Source organism: Chiloscyllium plagiosum, chromosome 6, assembly GCF_004010195.1.
Source record: "Chiloscyllium plagiosum isolate BGI_BamShark_2017 chromosome 6, ASM401019v2, whole genome shotgun sequence".
NCBI classification, from domain to species: domain Eukaryota; kingdom Metazoa; phylum Chordata; class Chondrichthyes; order Orectolobiformes; family Hemiscylliidae; genus Chiloscyllium; species Chiloscyllium plagiosum.
Window position 1 is genome coordinate 102,843,282 of NC_057715.1, and position 15,063 is coordinate 102,858,344.

The window sequence follows — 15,063 nt, forward strand, 5'->3', positions numbered from 1 at the left end:
CCCACAGGAAACTTCCATATCCGCCACAGATTCACCTGTACCTCCACACATATCATCTATTGCATCCTCTGTACCCGATGTGGCCTCCTCTATATTGGGGAGACAGGCCGCCTACTTGCGGAACGTTTCAGAGAACACCTCTGGGATACCCGGACCAACCAACCCAACCACCCTGTGGCTCAACACTTCAACTCCCCCTTCTACTCCACCAAGGACATGCAGGTCCTTGGATTCCTCCATCGCCAGACCATAGCAACACGACGGTTGGAGGAAGAGCGCCTCATCTTCCGCCTAGGAACCCTCCAACCACAAGGGATGAACTCAGATTTCTCCAGTTTCCTCATTTCCCCTCCCCCCACCTTGTCTCAGTCAAATCCCTCAAACTCAGCACCGCCTTCCTAACCTGCAATCTTCTTCCTGACCTCTCCGCCCCCACCCCACTCCGGACTATCACCCTCACCATGACCACCCTCCACCTATCGCAATTCCAACGCTCCTCCCCCAAGTCCCTCCTCCCCACCTTTTATCTTAGCCTGATGGACACACTTTCCTCATTCCTGAAGAATGACTTATGCCCGAAACGTCGATTCTCCTGTTCCTTGGATGCTGCCTGACCTGCTGCGCTTTTCCAGCAACACATTTTCAGCATATCACACATCATTACCACCAACATAGGTTTAAAAAAAATGGATGAGGTCTTAAAAGCAGAATATAGGGTGTTAGGAAACAAGTTGAAAAGTAAGACCGCAAAAGGTAGTGATTTCAGGATTACACCAGTGCCACATGCTAGTCAGAGCAGAAATGGTGGGATATATCAGATGTATAGGCGAAAGTGAGGACTGCAGATGCTGGAGATTAGAGTTGAGAGTGTGGTGCTGGTAGAGCACAGCAGGTCAGACAGCATCCGAGGAGCAGGAGAATCGACATTTCGGGCAAAAGCCCTTCGTCAGGAAGGGCTTCATCAGATGTATGCCTGGCTGGAAAGTTGGTGCTAGGGAGAAGGTTTCATACTCCTGGAAGTTTGGGACCAGTTCTGGGGGAGGTGGGAGCAGGGGAAACCAGACAGGTTACACCTGGGAAGGGCTGGGATCTCGGCACTGTATTTGCTAGTCTGGACAGGTGTATTTAAACTAGAATGGGAGGCGGGTTGGGAACCTAAAGAGGGTGACATGGGAAAGAGAAAACAAGAGCAGTACTAAAAGAAAGAACAGTTAAAATACTAAAATGGCAAAAAGACAAACCGTTCTATCTTAATGCTCAAAGCATTTGGAATGAGGTTGACAAACTGGCATTACAAATCAAGATAAATGGATGTGATCTTCTAGCTATTACAGAGACATGGCGACAAGGAGATCAGAATTAGGAACATAATATTCAGGGATATTTGGCCTCTCAGAAAGACAGGCGGGAGGAAAACGTTGGCGTAGCATTGTTAAGAGGAGATGAAATGTGGCCAGTTGTGAGAGGTAATGTAGGCTTGGATGATATGGAGTCCATTTGAGTGGAAGTAAATAATGACAAAAGAAAGAAGTCACTGGGAAGACCTGTATAAGGCCTACTTACAGCAGTTTAGAAGAATGAGAGACAAGACAGTGGAACAGTGGTTAGCACTGCTGCCTCAGTGCGCTAGGGATCTGAGTTTCATTCCAGCCTCGGGTGACTGTCCATGAGGAGTTTGTACATTCTCCCCACGTCTGTGTGGGTTTCTGCTGGATGCTCTGGTTTCCTCCCACACTCCAAAGATGTACAGGTTAGGCCAACTGGTCATGCTAAAAATGCCCTGCAGTGTGCAGGGATGTGCAGGCTTAGGTGAAATACCTAACAGGGCACACGTATTCCATCAGATTTAACTGTAGAGTTTACTGCTACAGGAAAAATTCATAGTGTGTTCATATGACAATCCATTGTCCTGTGTTGTAACAGTCGCTCTCCTTTTAAACACTAGACAGTGTAAGCCAAATGTTCAAAAGAATCAAAAGCAAATTAAGGACGGGTAATGGAAGGTCGTGCGTGTGGTGCTGGAAAAGCACAGCAGGTCAGGCAGCATCTGAGGAGCAGGAGGATCGACGTTTCGGGCATAAGGCCTTCATCAGGAATATTGGCGTTTATCATAAGGGTCTGACACACAAAGAGGAGGAGTTATGCTTTAGTTGCACAGAATAATGAACAGTCTCCACCTGAAATACTGCATTCAGCTCTAGATACCAAATCTCAAGAAGAATGTACTGTCCTTGCAAAAGGTGCAGCGTAGATGAAACAATAATCATACTAGAACTCCGAGTGTTAAACTATGAGGGCTTTGGTTGAATAGGTTGTCTTGTATTCTTGAACTTGCAAAAGTTTGAGAAATGATGAATTGAGGCATTCAAAAGTTAAACTGATTGAATTGGGTCATTAGATTTGATGACACTCCACCTTCTGTTGAGGGCATTAAGGGTGAAGGGGCATAGTCTTAAAGTCAGAGCTATGTCATTGAGAAACAAAAACAGGAAACACTTTTTCCACACAGGCAATAATAGGAATGTGGAACTATGTCCCTTCCATATAAAGCCATGGCTGCCTGAAGATTTTACCAAGACACATAGTGTTAGATAACAACGTAACAGCAGAAGAACTAGGAGCAGGAGTAGGCCGTTCGGCCCTTAGAGTCTGCTCCACCATTCAATAAGATCATGGCAGATCTTTTCATGGACTCAGCTCCACTTACCCACACTCTCACTGTATTCCTTAATTCCTTTGTTTTTCAAAAATAAACTACCTTAGCTTTCAAAACATTTACTGAAATAGCATCAATGACTTCATTGGGCAAGGAATTCCACAGATTAACAACCCTCTGGGTGAAGAAGCTCCTTCTCAATTCAGTAAGGATAGGGCAAAGGTGATTAAATAACATTGAAGTGTAAATTAGCCATGATCTAACTGAATGGTGTGAAATTATTAAAAAAAAAACTATCTCCCTTGCTCATGTCCCTATGACACCGCTATTATCATCAATGGTCATATCCAGCTTTTATAGTCTTGCATATGCTGGGATTAAAGTATAATATAAATTGAGAAAGGAAAAGTAACTGAAATAAAGTAATGCTTTCATCAATGTAATTGAGTAACTGTAGAAAATATAGTTCAATATTATTACCTGCAGAATTTATTCATTAGCGGCACGTTATTGAGCAAACCATGGTATAGACTGTATATCGCCTTACTGACTTGAATTATATGAATTAGGCTTTTAATCTAAAAGCAAATGTTATTAACTGGGTTTAAAAGCATTGACAATTGCAGGAAAAAAACTTCAAATCTTCTCAAACAACCACCAGTTAAATAATTGAAACCATATTTGCATGGAGTACAACACGGCTCAGATATAATACAACACAATTGCAATTACTTTTCTAAAGGTCTGATTCCTAGCTAAACGGCACATGAAGACATTCTTAACTGAAAATCCTTGGCTAATTTTTAATAGTCTTATTCAGAATTAATGTGTATAAAATATGCAGAAGCCGCAAGTGTCAAAAGAAATGACTCTACTAACGTAAATTCCACTCCGGATATCTGGCCTGTTGAATATTCCTTTGTTAAGGAATATAGAAATCCTGTGGGATCATCACATCCAGCTTTGAGGATTGTTCATTATCAGAATCTCACAGCTTTAATTCAAAACTATTTTGGCACTCTGATGAGACTCTTTCCCCATTGAACAAAAGTCTTTGTACAAAGGCTTTTATTTGACATCGTACTCTTGCAGCTCACTCATGCACAAGATGCTCAATGATGGACCTAGTTAGGGATAATCAGTAGGAAGCAGAAAGGCTGTCAGCTGAGGGTTGGTGTTCTGAGTCATGACTCGTACCTCACAGTCTCATACCTATTGTGGGAAGTTGCCATTATTGTCTGTCATAACAAAGAGATGCAACGTCACACAACTCAAGTCTCTAATAGACCAGACAAAAGAGCAATACATATAATACATACTTTGTGAAGCATTTCAACAATGCAGACTAAACTAAAAGTAGTAGTACATTCAGATTTTCTTAATGGGTCAGTCAATACGTTCCAGTTCGAAAATAAATCACACTGTAAGACGTCAGCTCAGATTTTGAAATTATTTGGAGGTAAAAGGGTCTGGGTTTGACTCACGCTCGAGAGATTTGAGCATGATCAGAGATCAGCATTTAAATTCCCTTAATAAAAAGAAAATACTGCAGACACTGTAAATCTGAAACAAATACAAAGAATGCTAGAGAAATGGCAAACAGCAACAGAGAAACATTCAAGTCCAACGTGACTCTTCAGAAGTGACATGATCACAGCTAAAGTTGCCATCGTCTTACCAACCTATAAGATTGTACTCTCATTAGAAAGAGATAACTGGTGATGGCTTAAACTGAGGGTCACAATACTTCAGGGGAAGGGAGAGATTGAGAAGGAGATTCTTTCATGGTAATCTCAGTTGGTGCAGGAATTGAACCTGCACTGTTGGCATCACTCACCAGTACCTCCTACCCAGGTCAACTGATCTCACCCCCTTCAGTAATAAATGCCAGTACATCAGTAATCAGCAATAATAAGTGAGGGATAGGATTTACACATATTTATTGACCTGCTGCGCTTTTCCAGCAACACATTTTAAGCTCTGATCTCCAGCATCTGCAGTCCTCACTTCCTCCTACATATTTAGAAAGGCAAGGACTGACTAAGGAGAGCTTGCATGGCCTTGTGCATGGGAATCTGAGTCTCACTAACTTGATTGAGTTTTTTGAAGAAATTACAAAGAAGATTGATGAGGGCAGAGCAGTGGACATCATCTATATGGACTGCAGTAAGGCGCTCGACAAGGTTCCTCATGGTAGACTGGTTAGCAAGGTTAGATCTCAAGGAATACAGGGAGAACTAGCCATTGGGATACAGAACTGGCTCAAAGGTAGAAGACAGAGGGTGGTGGTGGAGGGTTGCCTTTCAAAGTGGAAGCCTGTGACCAGCAGTGTGCAACAAGGATCGGTGCTGGTTCCACTGCTTTTCATTATTATATAAATGATTTGGATGAGAGCATAAGAGGTATGGTTAGTAAGTTTGTAGGTGACCCTAAAATTGGAGGTGTTGTGGAAAGCAAAGAAAGTTGCCTCAAAGTACAACAGGATCTTGATCAGATGGGCCAATGGGTTGTGAAGTGGCAGATTGAGTTTAACTTCGATAATTATGAGGTGCTGCATTTTGGAAAAGCAAATCAGAGCAAGACTTATACACTTAAGGTAAAGTCCTGGGGAGTGTTGCTGAATAAAGATTCCTTGGAGTTGAGGTTCATAGCCCTTCAAAATGCAGTCTCAGGTAGATAGGATCGTGAAGGAGGCATTTGGTATGCTTGCCTTTATTGATCAGTGCATTGAATATAGGAGTTGGGAGGTCATGTTGCGGCTGTACAGGACATTGGTTAGGCCACTTTTGGAGTATTGCATGCAATTCTGGTCTCCCTCCTATACGAAGGATGTTATGAAAATTGAAAGGGTTCAGAAAAAGTTACGAGAATGTTGCAAGGGTTGGAGGGTTTGAGCTATAGCGAGAGGCTAAGTAGGCTGGGGCTGTTTTCCCTGGAGTGTCGGAGGCTGAGGGTTGGCCTTATAGAGGTTAGTAAAAACATGAGGGGCATGCATAAGATTAATAGACAAGTGTTTTTTTCCCTGCAGTGGGGGAATCCAAAACTAGAGGGCATAGGTTTAAGGTGAGAGGAGAAAGATATAAAAGGGACCTAAGGGGCAACTTTATCTTGCAGCGGATAGAGTGTGCATGGAACGAGCTGCTGGAGGAAGTGGTGGAGGTTGGTACGATTACAACATTTAAAAGGCATCTGGATGGGCATATGAACAGGGGGGATTTAGAGGGATGGGGCCAAATTCTAGCAAATGGGACTAGATTTACATAGGATATCAGATCAGCATGGACGAGTTGGACCAAATGGTCTTATTCCATGCCGTATATCTCTATGACTCTATAATAAATTTGCATGTTCTTCTTCAACATACTGCCATGGGATCTCTTGTATCCACATGAGAAACTAAACTGAAGGCTTCAGTCTAACTCCCCAGCTGAAAGATGGCATTCTGACAGACCCGCGGTAGAGTCTGTCGAGACTTTTGTACTCCAGGGAGACTTGAAAGGCCCATAAAACAGAAAATACTTGAAATTAGCAACATACTGCCTTAAAAAAATAGTCAGTGTGTTGTTACCTTGAAGAGTCAATGCAATGCAGCAAAGGAAAAAATGTCTTGTAATTTTACAGATTGGCTCTGTGCACAGCCCAACAATGGAAACATGTTATCTGTATTGGGCATTTAGCATGAAGCAATTACAGGTCAATGTAAAATGGCCCTTGGTTCAGAAAGAAAACTACCAAGCAATTACAGAACCACCATCCTCTCAAACTGCTACAGCAATTCTATTTTTTTCTATTTCATGAACCACACACATTGGCAGCGTGTGCTTCCATGTCAGCTACTCGCTGGGAAATCTGCACAGTTCCTATAATTGCAATGCACCCCAAAATCTCCCATTGAACTCCAGCATTGAGCTGTGTTCCCTCACCTTTTGGGATTGTTGTAGTTTGTGAAGATATTACACATAGCTACAAATAAAGGAATCTAGTCACTTTAGAAAATGCCATGGTGTGCAGTTGGCCAGCAGTTGCCATGTTGGGGAGTTGATGGTGCAGTGGTATTGTTACTGTCCCAGTAATCCAGAGAGACTGATTAATGTGCTGAGGAACTTGGGTTTGAATCCCACTAGGATAGCTAGAGAAATATGAATCAATAAATTTAAAACTGGTTGAATAGTAACTATTGTAGTAACCTAATTCATGAACACCCTTTAGGGTAGGAAATCTGTCATTCTGATCTGTCAGCACAGAGCCACAGAAATGTGGTCAATTCTTAACTACCAACTTCAATAACCCTGGCCAGTCAGTTCATATTTCCATTGTTGGGAATGAAAGGTGGGCAATAAAGATCAGCTCGGGCAGCAATGCCCACATTGCAAGAATCAATTTATAACAAGCTAGGTCGCTTTGCATGAAGCTGAGCAGCATGTTCTCGCTAGAATCTGAACCAGATTTTGACAGCCTGCTCATTGTGAAAGCATCCCAGAATTTATTTCATGATGGCTGCTGAGCTTGGGGCTCCCCTCTGCTTTTTCTTTCCTTTTTAATTTTTACTTTGGCTATTTTTCTTTATTTATCCTCTTTCTTTTCTTTTTTCTTCTTTCCTTGGGGTGTCACAGTGACTCGGTGGTTAGAATGGCAGCCTCACAGTGCCAGGGACCCAGGTTCGATTACAGCCTTGGGCGACTGTCTGTGTGGAGTTTGCACATTCTCCTCGTGTCTGCGTGGGTTTCCTCCGGGTGCTCCGGTTTCCTCCCACAGTCCAAAGATGTGCAGGTCAGGTGGGTTGGCCATGCTAAATTGCCCATAGTGGTAGGTGCATTGGTCAGAGGGAAACAGGTCTGGGTGGGTTACTCTTTGGGCCGAAGGGCCTGTTTCCACACTGTAGAGAATCTAATGTTTTCTTTAAAACCTTTTCCGTTGGCACGGCAGCAAGAGCAAGCCATTCACAGAATGGTGGGCGGCAGCAGCAAGGTTGTGATTCCTCTCATCGAAATGTGGGCAGCAATTTCAGTGACAGCTAAGCTCCTCCTGAAGACCACAAGTAGCAGCAGGAAAAGGCTTGGGCTGTGGCTAGGCCCAGACACCTGCATCGGAGAGTGATTGTTCTACACACCTTTATTGAGATGTGATTTAAGATCTGGATATTTTTCTTTCTTTTAGATCTGGATTTTTTTTTCTTTTAGCTTGATTCTTTTTATCTCAGTTTTGTTTTAATTCTGGTTTTTGTAACCAAGATGGCAGTGGAGAATGATGACTTTGTATACTTTTCACTGTGCTCCTGTATTCCTATACTGAAAATGTGTTGCTGGAAAAGCACAGCAGGTCAGGCAGCATCCAAGGAGCAGGAGAATCGACGTTTCGGGCATGAGCCCTTCTTCAGGAATCAGGCTCATGCCCGAAATGTCGATTCTCCTGCTCCTTGGATGCTGCCTGACCTGCTGTGCTTTTCCAGCAACACATTTTCAGCTCTGATCTCCAGCATCTGCAGTCCTCACTTTCTCCTCCTGTATTCCTATACTTGAGTGCACAGGACAATAAAATCTCATTCAAATAACAACTCATTATTAAGTTATATCCACCTGATTCTGTTACTTAGTAAAATATCAGAACATAATTGTTTCTGTAATCCCCCGCATGTCTGTAACAATAACTTTCACAAAACATTGGAAACTGGGAGCATTTGGGACCCAGAAGTAGAGAAGGCACAATTAGTTCAGCGTGATTTCAGTGCACCACAGGCTACTTAAAAGAGTAATCCCAACTTTCTGTGGTTGTGTGGTATGGATAACAGCAAGTCAGCATCATGCTTTACATCTGTACCAATTGAACTCAACTGAAATAATCATTGGGAGTAAGGTAAGGTGAGTTTCCAATTTACTAATGTCCATCCAATTATCGCAAAACGTCAAGATCTACTGCAAGGCCATTTAAAGCTATATTGCTCCATGAGTCTTTCATTATTAAATATATCACTGATAAACGATCCCTTCACTTTCATCTACAAGAAACAACATATGGATCCTGGTGTACATAAGACATTTTTTTTTAAATTTGCACACAGGATGTGGGTGTTGCTGGCTGGGCCAGCATTTATTGCCAATTCTTACCTGTCCTTGAAAAGGTGTCTTCCAAAACCTCTGCAGTGTGTATGGTGTTGGTACACCCACAAGGTGGTTAGGAAGCGAGTTCCTGGATTTTGACTCAGCAACAGTGATGAATGTCCAAGTCAGGATGATGTGAGACTTGGAGGGGAACTTGAATGTGGTGCTCCCATGTCCTTCTAGATGGGAGAGCCCATGAGTTTTGAGAAGTTTTGGTGAGTTTCTGCGGTGTATCCTGTAGATCATACTAACTGCTGCTACTGTCATTGATGGTGAAGGGAGTGAATGTTGGAACAGAAGAAGATGGTGGGTGGGATGCCAACCAAGCAGACTATTTATTCTGGATGGTGCCAATCATTGAGTGTTACTGGCTCTGCACTCATCCAGGTAAGTGGATTGTATTGCCTTACATGCCTGACATGTGCCTTGTAGATAATGGACAGACTATGGAGAGTCAGGAAGTGAGTTACTCAGTGTAGGACTCCTAACCTTTAAATGACTCTTTTAACCATAGTGCTTTATATAGTTAGTCCCATTCCGTTTCTATTAAGTGTATTATCCAGGATATGGATAATGAGGATTTAGTGATAATTCCATTAAATATTAAGGCATTCAGATAGATGTGAAGAGATGGAATAAATAAATGTTCTATATCATGTGGTGACACTGCATCTAGTCATTTGCAGCATGCAAAGTAATTTTGTCACTATGTAATTCAATCTGATTGGATTTGGTCTGATAATAATAACCTGTTATACAACAGATTTGGATCTTGTGTATTGACAAAGTGTTTAAGCTAATCCCTTCTGAATGTGTACTATTGTACATTCAGAGAAGCCATGAACTGTAACCTTGTCAATTCCTGGGATCTCTTCAAAGGATCATTCAACTCCAGCCTTTCGTTGGATTGGCCGCAGTGCACATCCTTCTGCTTCCTCCTGAATCTTAGCTTTCTCACCTTTCTGTCAAAGATCTTTTCAAAAAGGAGGGCAGTATATACAATGGCACAGATCTCCATCCATGAAGACATAGCACCCCACCCCCATCCCCCAGCAACCCAGCTGGTCTGTGCTGCATCAGTACGAATAACTAGTAATCAGTACGAATAACTAGTCATCAGTACTGTCTGAGCTGCTAACAATACCATTAACTGGCATTACAAACTAGAATCATTCAGCTATATGCTCCATTGCTTTATATATTAGCTGGGATGCAGCAAGACTTAATCAGACAATATTAATGGATGAATGTTTGACAATAATAGGGATCTTCTTAGATTACATAATTAAATTGGGATGCTGGAATTCCTTCATTCACAATAAAAAAAAATGATCAAATTGAATTTAACTTTGCAATATGTTTTAGACTCTCTAGGATGGGGCAGAATGGGTTACTCAATGGGCATAAAGGACTTACCTCAAATATAATAAGTGCGTAGACTCCAGCCAAAATGACGGATGCAATGGCAACTTGAGTCTCAACATTTGCGTTGAGATAATGGTGACGAATGGAGAGTGGAACCATTTCATTGTTCTTGAGGAAGGCCAGTATACTCAAACTGATGTCATTGCTGCAAAAGATGTACAATTGTTGGTCAAAGACAGTTGTAGCATTCTATATAACAAATCACAGAAACAGACCCTTTGGTCCAACTTGTCCATGCTGACCAGATATCCTAAATTAATCTAGGTCCATTTGCCAGTATTTGGCCCACATCTCTCTAAACCCTTCCCATTCATATACCCATCTAGATACCTTTTAAATGTTGTAATTGTACCAGCCTCCATCACTTCCTCTGGCAGTACATTCCATACACGTACCACCCTCTGCGTGAAACACTCCACAGTTCCCTTTTCAATCTTTCCCCTCTCATGTTAAACCTGTGCCCTCTAGTTTGGGACTCACCTACCCTGAGGAAAACACCTTTTGATATTAACCCTATCCGTGCTCCTCATGATTTTATAAACCTCTATAAGGTCACCCATCCCTTAACCTCCGACTCTCCAGGGAAAAAAGGCCTCAGCGTATTCAGCCTCTCCCGATTCATGTTAAACCTGTCCCCTCTAGTTTTGGACTCACCTACCCTGAGGAAAACACCTTTTGATATTAACCCTATCCATGCTCCTCATGATTTTATAAACCTCTATAAGGTCACCCATCCCTTAACCTCCGACTCTCCAGGGAAAAAAAGCCTCAGCGTATTCAGCCTCTCCCGATTCGTCAAACCCTCCAATCCCAGCAATATCCTTGTAGATCTTTTCTGAACTCTTTCAAGTTTCAAGCATTTTTTTCCAGAGCAGGGGGACTGGAATTGGACACGGGTTCTAAAAGTGGCTTGTTAGGGCTGCCCCATGACAGTACAGAAAAAATGGCCAATGAAAGCTCCAACTTCGCAGTATATTTAGCAGCAATTAGAGAGTGTGGATAAGGCTTGTGCTCTCAGCACTTAAAACAATAGTTGTCTGTTTCCTTTCAGTAGGTTGGATGTACTATTCTTTGCTATCCTGAAGATAAGAACATTTCATACCAATTAGTTATTTCTTTTAAGTTTTTTCTGATCAGTTGTAATACTGCAAGTAGGTTGTAATTAAGATTCTTTAAGATAATCGTAGATATAGTTTTCTAATAAATTATAGATTTAACACACATACACACACACATATATATATAAAATCATTAAACAAAAAATTAGAAGGAAAGGTTTAAAAACTAATTATGAGTAATAGAGTAATCGAGAGGGGCCTCCCTGTCTCTTATCAAGGACAGCTGTTAAGAGTGTTGGAATGGTGTGAAATCTCAAAGAAAGTCCTGTTATAATCTCGAACAAAATGACAGACACAGACGTCAGAGCGGAGAAATAAAAGGTCACAAGTGACCACGGAGAGTGCAGTTTCCCACATACCAAAAGGGATCCATTCAGATCACAGCAACAAGACTAATAATAGATTGATGTACTAGAAATCCATAGTTGAACAAGCCAGCACTAATTAACCAATAGTATACAGGGGGAGGAAGTACGTGCCGCCATGTTAATGCTACAAGAAAAGACAATGTAATTGTGTTTAAAATAGAACATCATTGACTTTTCTTCCTCCTCTGAGCTGAAGATTAAGGGAGTGATTGGACCCTCACACTGAGGCCGGCTTCAGAGTAATCTCTGGCCTCTCCCAGCATTACACTGACAGAATGCATGAACAAATTACCACGTCTCATTTGCTGTTGCCCAAACATCTTTTATCTCCGCAAACTCATTCCAACACGGCCTGACCAATGTCCTGTACAGCGCAACATGGCATCCCAATTCCTATTCTGAATGCAATGAAAGCAAGTGTGTCAAACACCTCCTTCACCTATCGCATTCCCAATGCCCCTCCCCCAAGTCCCTCCTCCCTACCTTTTATCTTAGCCTGCTTGGCACACCCTCCTCATTCCTGAAGAAGGGCTTATGCCCGAAACGTCGATTCTCCTCCTCCTTGGATGCTGCCTGACCTGCTGCGCTTTTCCAGAAACACATTTTTAAGCTCTGATCTCCAGCATCTGCAGTCCTTCTTCACCCCCCTGTCTACCTGCAATTCCCATGCTGTCCATGCAACTGCCCATGCAGTCAAATATGGTTAATGACAACAACATGACTTTATATAGCACTTTAAATTTAGTAACGCATCCATTAGTCCCTTCACAGGAATGGGTTTCAAATAAGACTTGACACCAAGTCGTATAAGGTTGTATGAGAAATAAAAACAGAAAATGCTGGAGATGCTCAGGTAGTCTGGCAGCATCTGTGGAGGGAGAGACAGTGTTAATGTTTCAGATCTTGACTTTCTATCAGAACAGAAGTGATTTTATGACAAATGATGAAAGTCTTGTTCAAACAGGTAGACCTTGGAAAGTGTCTTAAAGGAAGAAAAAGAGGTGAAGAAATGGGGCAGGGTTTAGAGAGGGAATTCCACAACAATAAAATCCAGGTATATAAAGACACAGCCACCAGAAGTGGATTGATTAACATCAGTGCTGCACTCAAGGCCAGAACTGGAGGAGCATTAATATTTTGGAGGGTCAGGGCTTGAGAGCTGCTGGAAGAGGTATGGATGAGGTGAATTTTATTAAAGGTGGAAGGCAGGAGGCCAACCAGCAGAGCAGAGGAATAGCAAAGTGTCAAATAAATAAGACGTGATTGTGACAACTAAGAAATCCAGCCCCAGTCTCCCACACAGAGGAGATCACCGGTTGCAAACACCCCACACACCCCATCACAGCTAATTTGGTGAACTTTGGGGCAGTACTGTATGGGGTGAAGGGGGTGAAAGGAAGGAGGAAATCCTGGCAACACTCCAGGAATCTTAAAAGTTACATCATGGCCTAGATACTGCAGAATGATAATGAGAGTGGACTAGTCAGCCCTCACTCTCATTACTGGAATGGCCTACAACCTTAGTCAGGAAATGCCCCTTTGATACCACCCCTCCCCCACTTTTCTGATACTCTTGTCCACCCCACCAGTCCTATCCCTCCCTGTTCAGTCTTCTCCCACACACCCTCTACGATACACCGTCCCCCTCCCCTTCCACTGCTTCCTCAACAGATACTGGAGGTCTTATCCTACTGCCGAACCTCATTTTAACGTCGCACCATTCTGTGCAATTTGTGCATGACATAACAACTTAGAGGGTCTGGAAGCTTGTGCATACATAGTTTGAATGAGCACGTGGCCCACAGTTTCTGTATCAGCAAACATTTTTGCAGAATAACAAAATAATGAAGAAGTAAATAGTTGTCGTCATTGTTTTGACTCTCCACTAGAGGGTGCACTATTGAGCAACTCATTCATGCAAACCTCAGTCCAACAGTGGAATCTTTAGGTAACCAGTGAATTGATGGACATTTGTCTTATACATAATTAGTCTCACTGTAAAACATCACACTGCTGCTGATACCTGGTCCCACTAACACTGTACAACTTAACCATCCATATTACCATGTGTATTTGAGCCCTAAACACTTTGAAAACATCAACCAAAACCTGTAACTAGACTTCATAAAACAAACAGCAGCAGCTTCAATCGCAATCCAAAACTATCCACAGTCAATAACACATCAAATCAACAGAATAGCGCAGTAAGTGTCAGAGGGGGGACTCAAAACTGAGCTTTTAATAAATATTATTTTTATAGAGGCTTCCAGCTGTACAGCATGGCAACAGACCCTTCAGTCCAACTCATCTGTGCCAACCAGATATCCTAAACTGAATTACTCCCACCTGCCAGTACCCGGCTCATATCTCTCTAAACCCTTCCTATTCATTTACCCATCTAGATAACTTTCAAATGTTGGAATTGTACCAGCCTCCACCACTTCCTCTGGCAGCTCATTCCATACACGTACCATCCTCTGCATGAAAGAGTTGCCCCTCAGGTCCCTTTTATGTCTTTCCCCTTTCATCCTAAACCTATGCCCCTCTAGTTCTGGACTCCCCCAAGTCTGGAAAAAGACCTTGTCTATTTATCCTATCCATGCCCCTCATGATTTGATAAATCTCTATAAGGTCACTCCTCAGCCACTGACACTCCAGGGAAAACAGCCCTAGCCTAGTCAACTTCTCCATGTAGCTCAAACCTTCCAAACCTGGAAGCATCCTTGTAAATCTTTACTGAACCCTTCCAGGTTTAATAACATCTTTCCTATAGAAGGGAGACCAGAATTGAATGCAGTATTCTAAACATCTCCTGTATAGCCACAACATGACATCCCAAATCCTGTACTGAATGCATTGACCAATGAAGGCAAGTATGTCAAATGCCTTCTTCACCACCCTGTCTACCTGCGAAGAAGTGGTCATCACCTTAACTCGGGTGGGAATAGCAACTGAAAAAAAAGTGCACATAAATAATTAAATCATACAGTGCATACAGACCTTTGTGTCAGTGCCAAGTCACTGTAAGAACTGCAAATTAGTTCCATTCCCCTAAACTTTCACTAAAGCCCTTTAAATTTGCTCTCCACAGGAACTTATCCAATCCCCTTTGAATCTACCTTCACCACATCCTTCAGCAATGTATCCCAGACTCTGAAAACCTGTGCTTTACAAGTACATTGTAAACCTATTGTTCACAGAGAATTGCAGAATCACAAAATGGTCACTGTATGGAAGGAGTCCATTCAGTCCATTATAAGTCATAGAGTCATAGAGATGTACAGCATGGAAACAGACCCCTCGGTCCAACCAGATATCCCAACCCAATCTAGTCCCACCTGCCAGCACCCAGCCTATATCCCTGCAAACCCTTCCTATTCATATACCCATCCAAATGC

At 42.4% G+C, this 15,063-nt stretch overlaps 1 protein-coding gene across 3 annotated transcripts in view; it reads right to left on the reverse strand.

Annotated features, from left to right (window-relative positions):
* The window catches only part of oca2 (oculocutaneous albinism II), a 526,553-nt gene that overhangs the window by 335,187 nt on the left and 176,303 nt on the right, over positions 1-15,063 (reverse strand). For all 3 annotated transcript variants that reach the window (XM_043692287.1, XM_043692289.1, XM_043692288.1), the window contains exon 9: positions 10,171-10,324. In XM_043692287.1, coding sequence (XP_043548222.1) covers positions 10,171-10,324 — 154 coding nt within the window. The remainder of the gene's footprint in view (positions 1-10,170; positions 10,325-15,063) is intronic.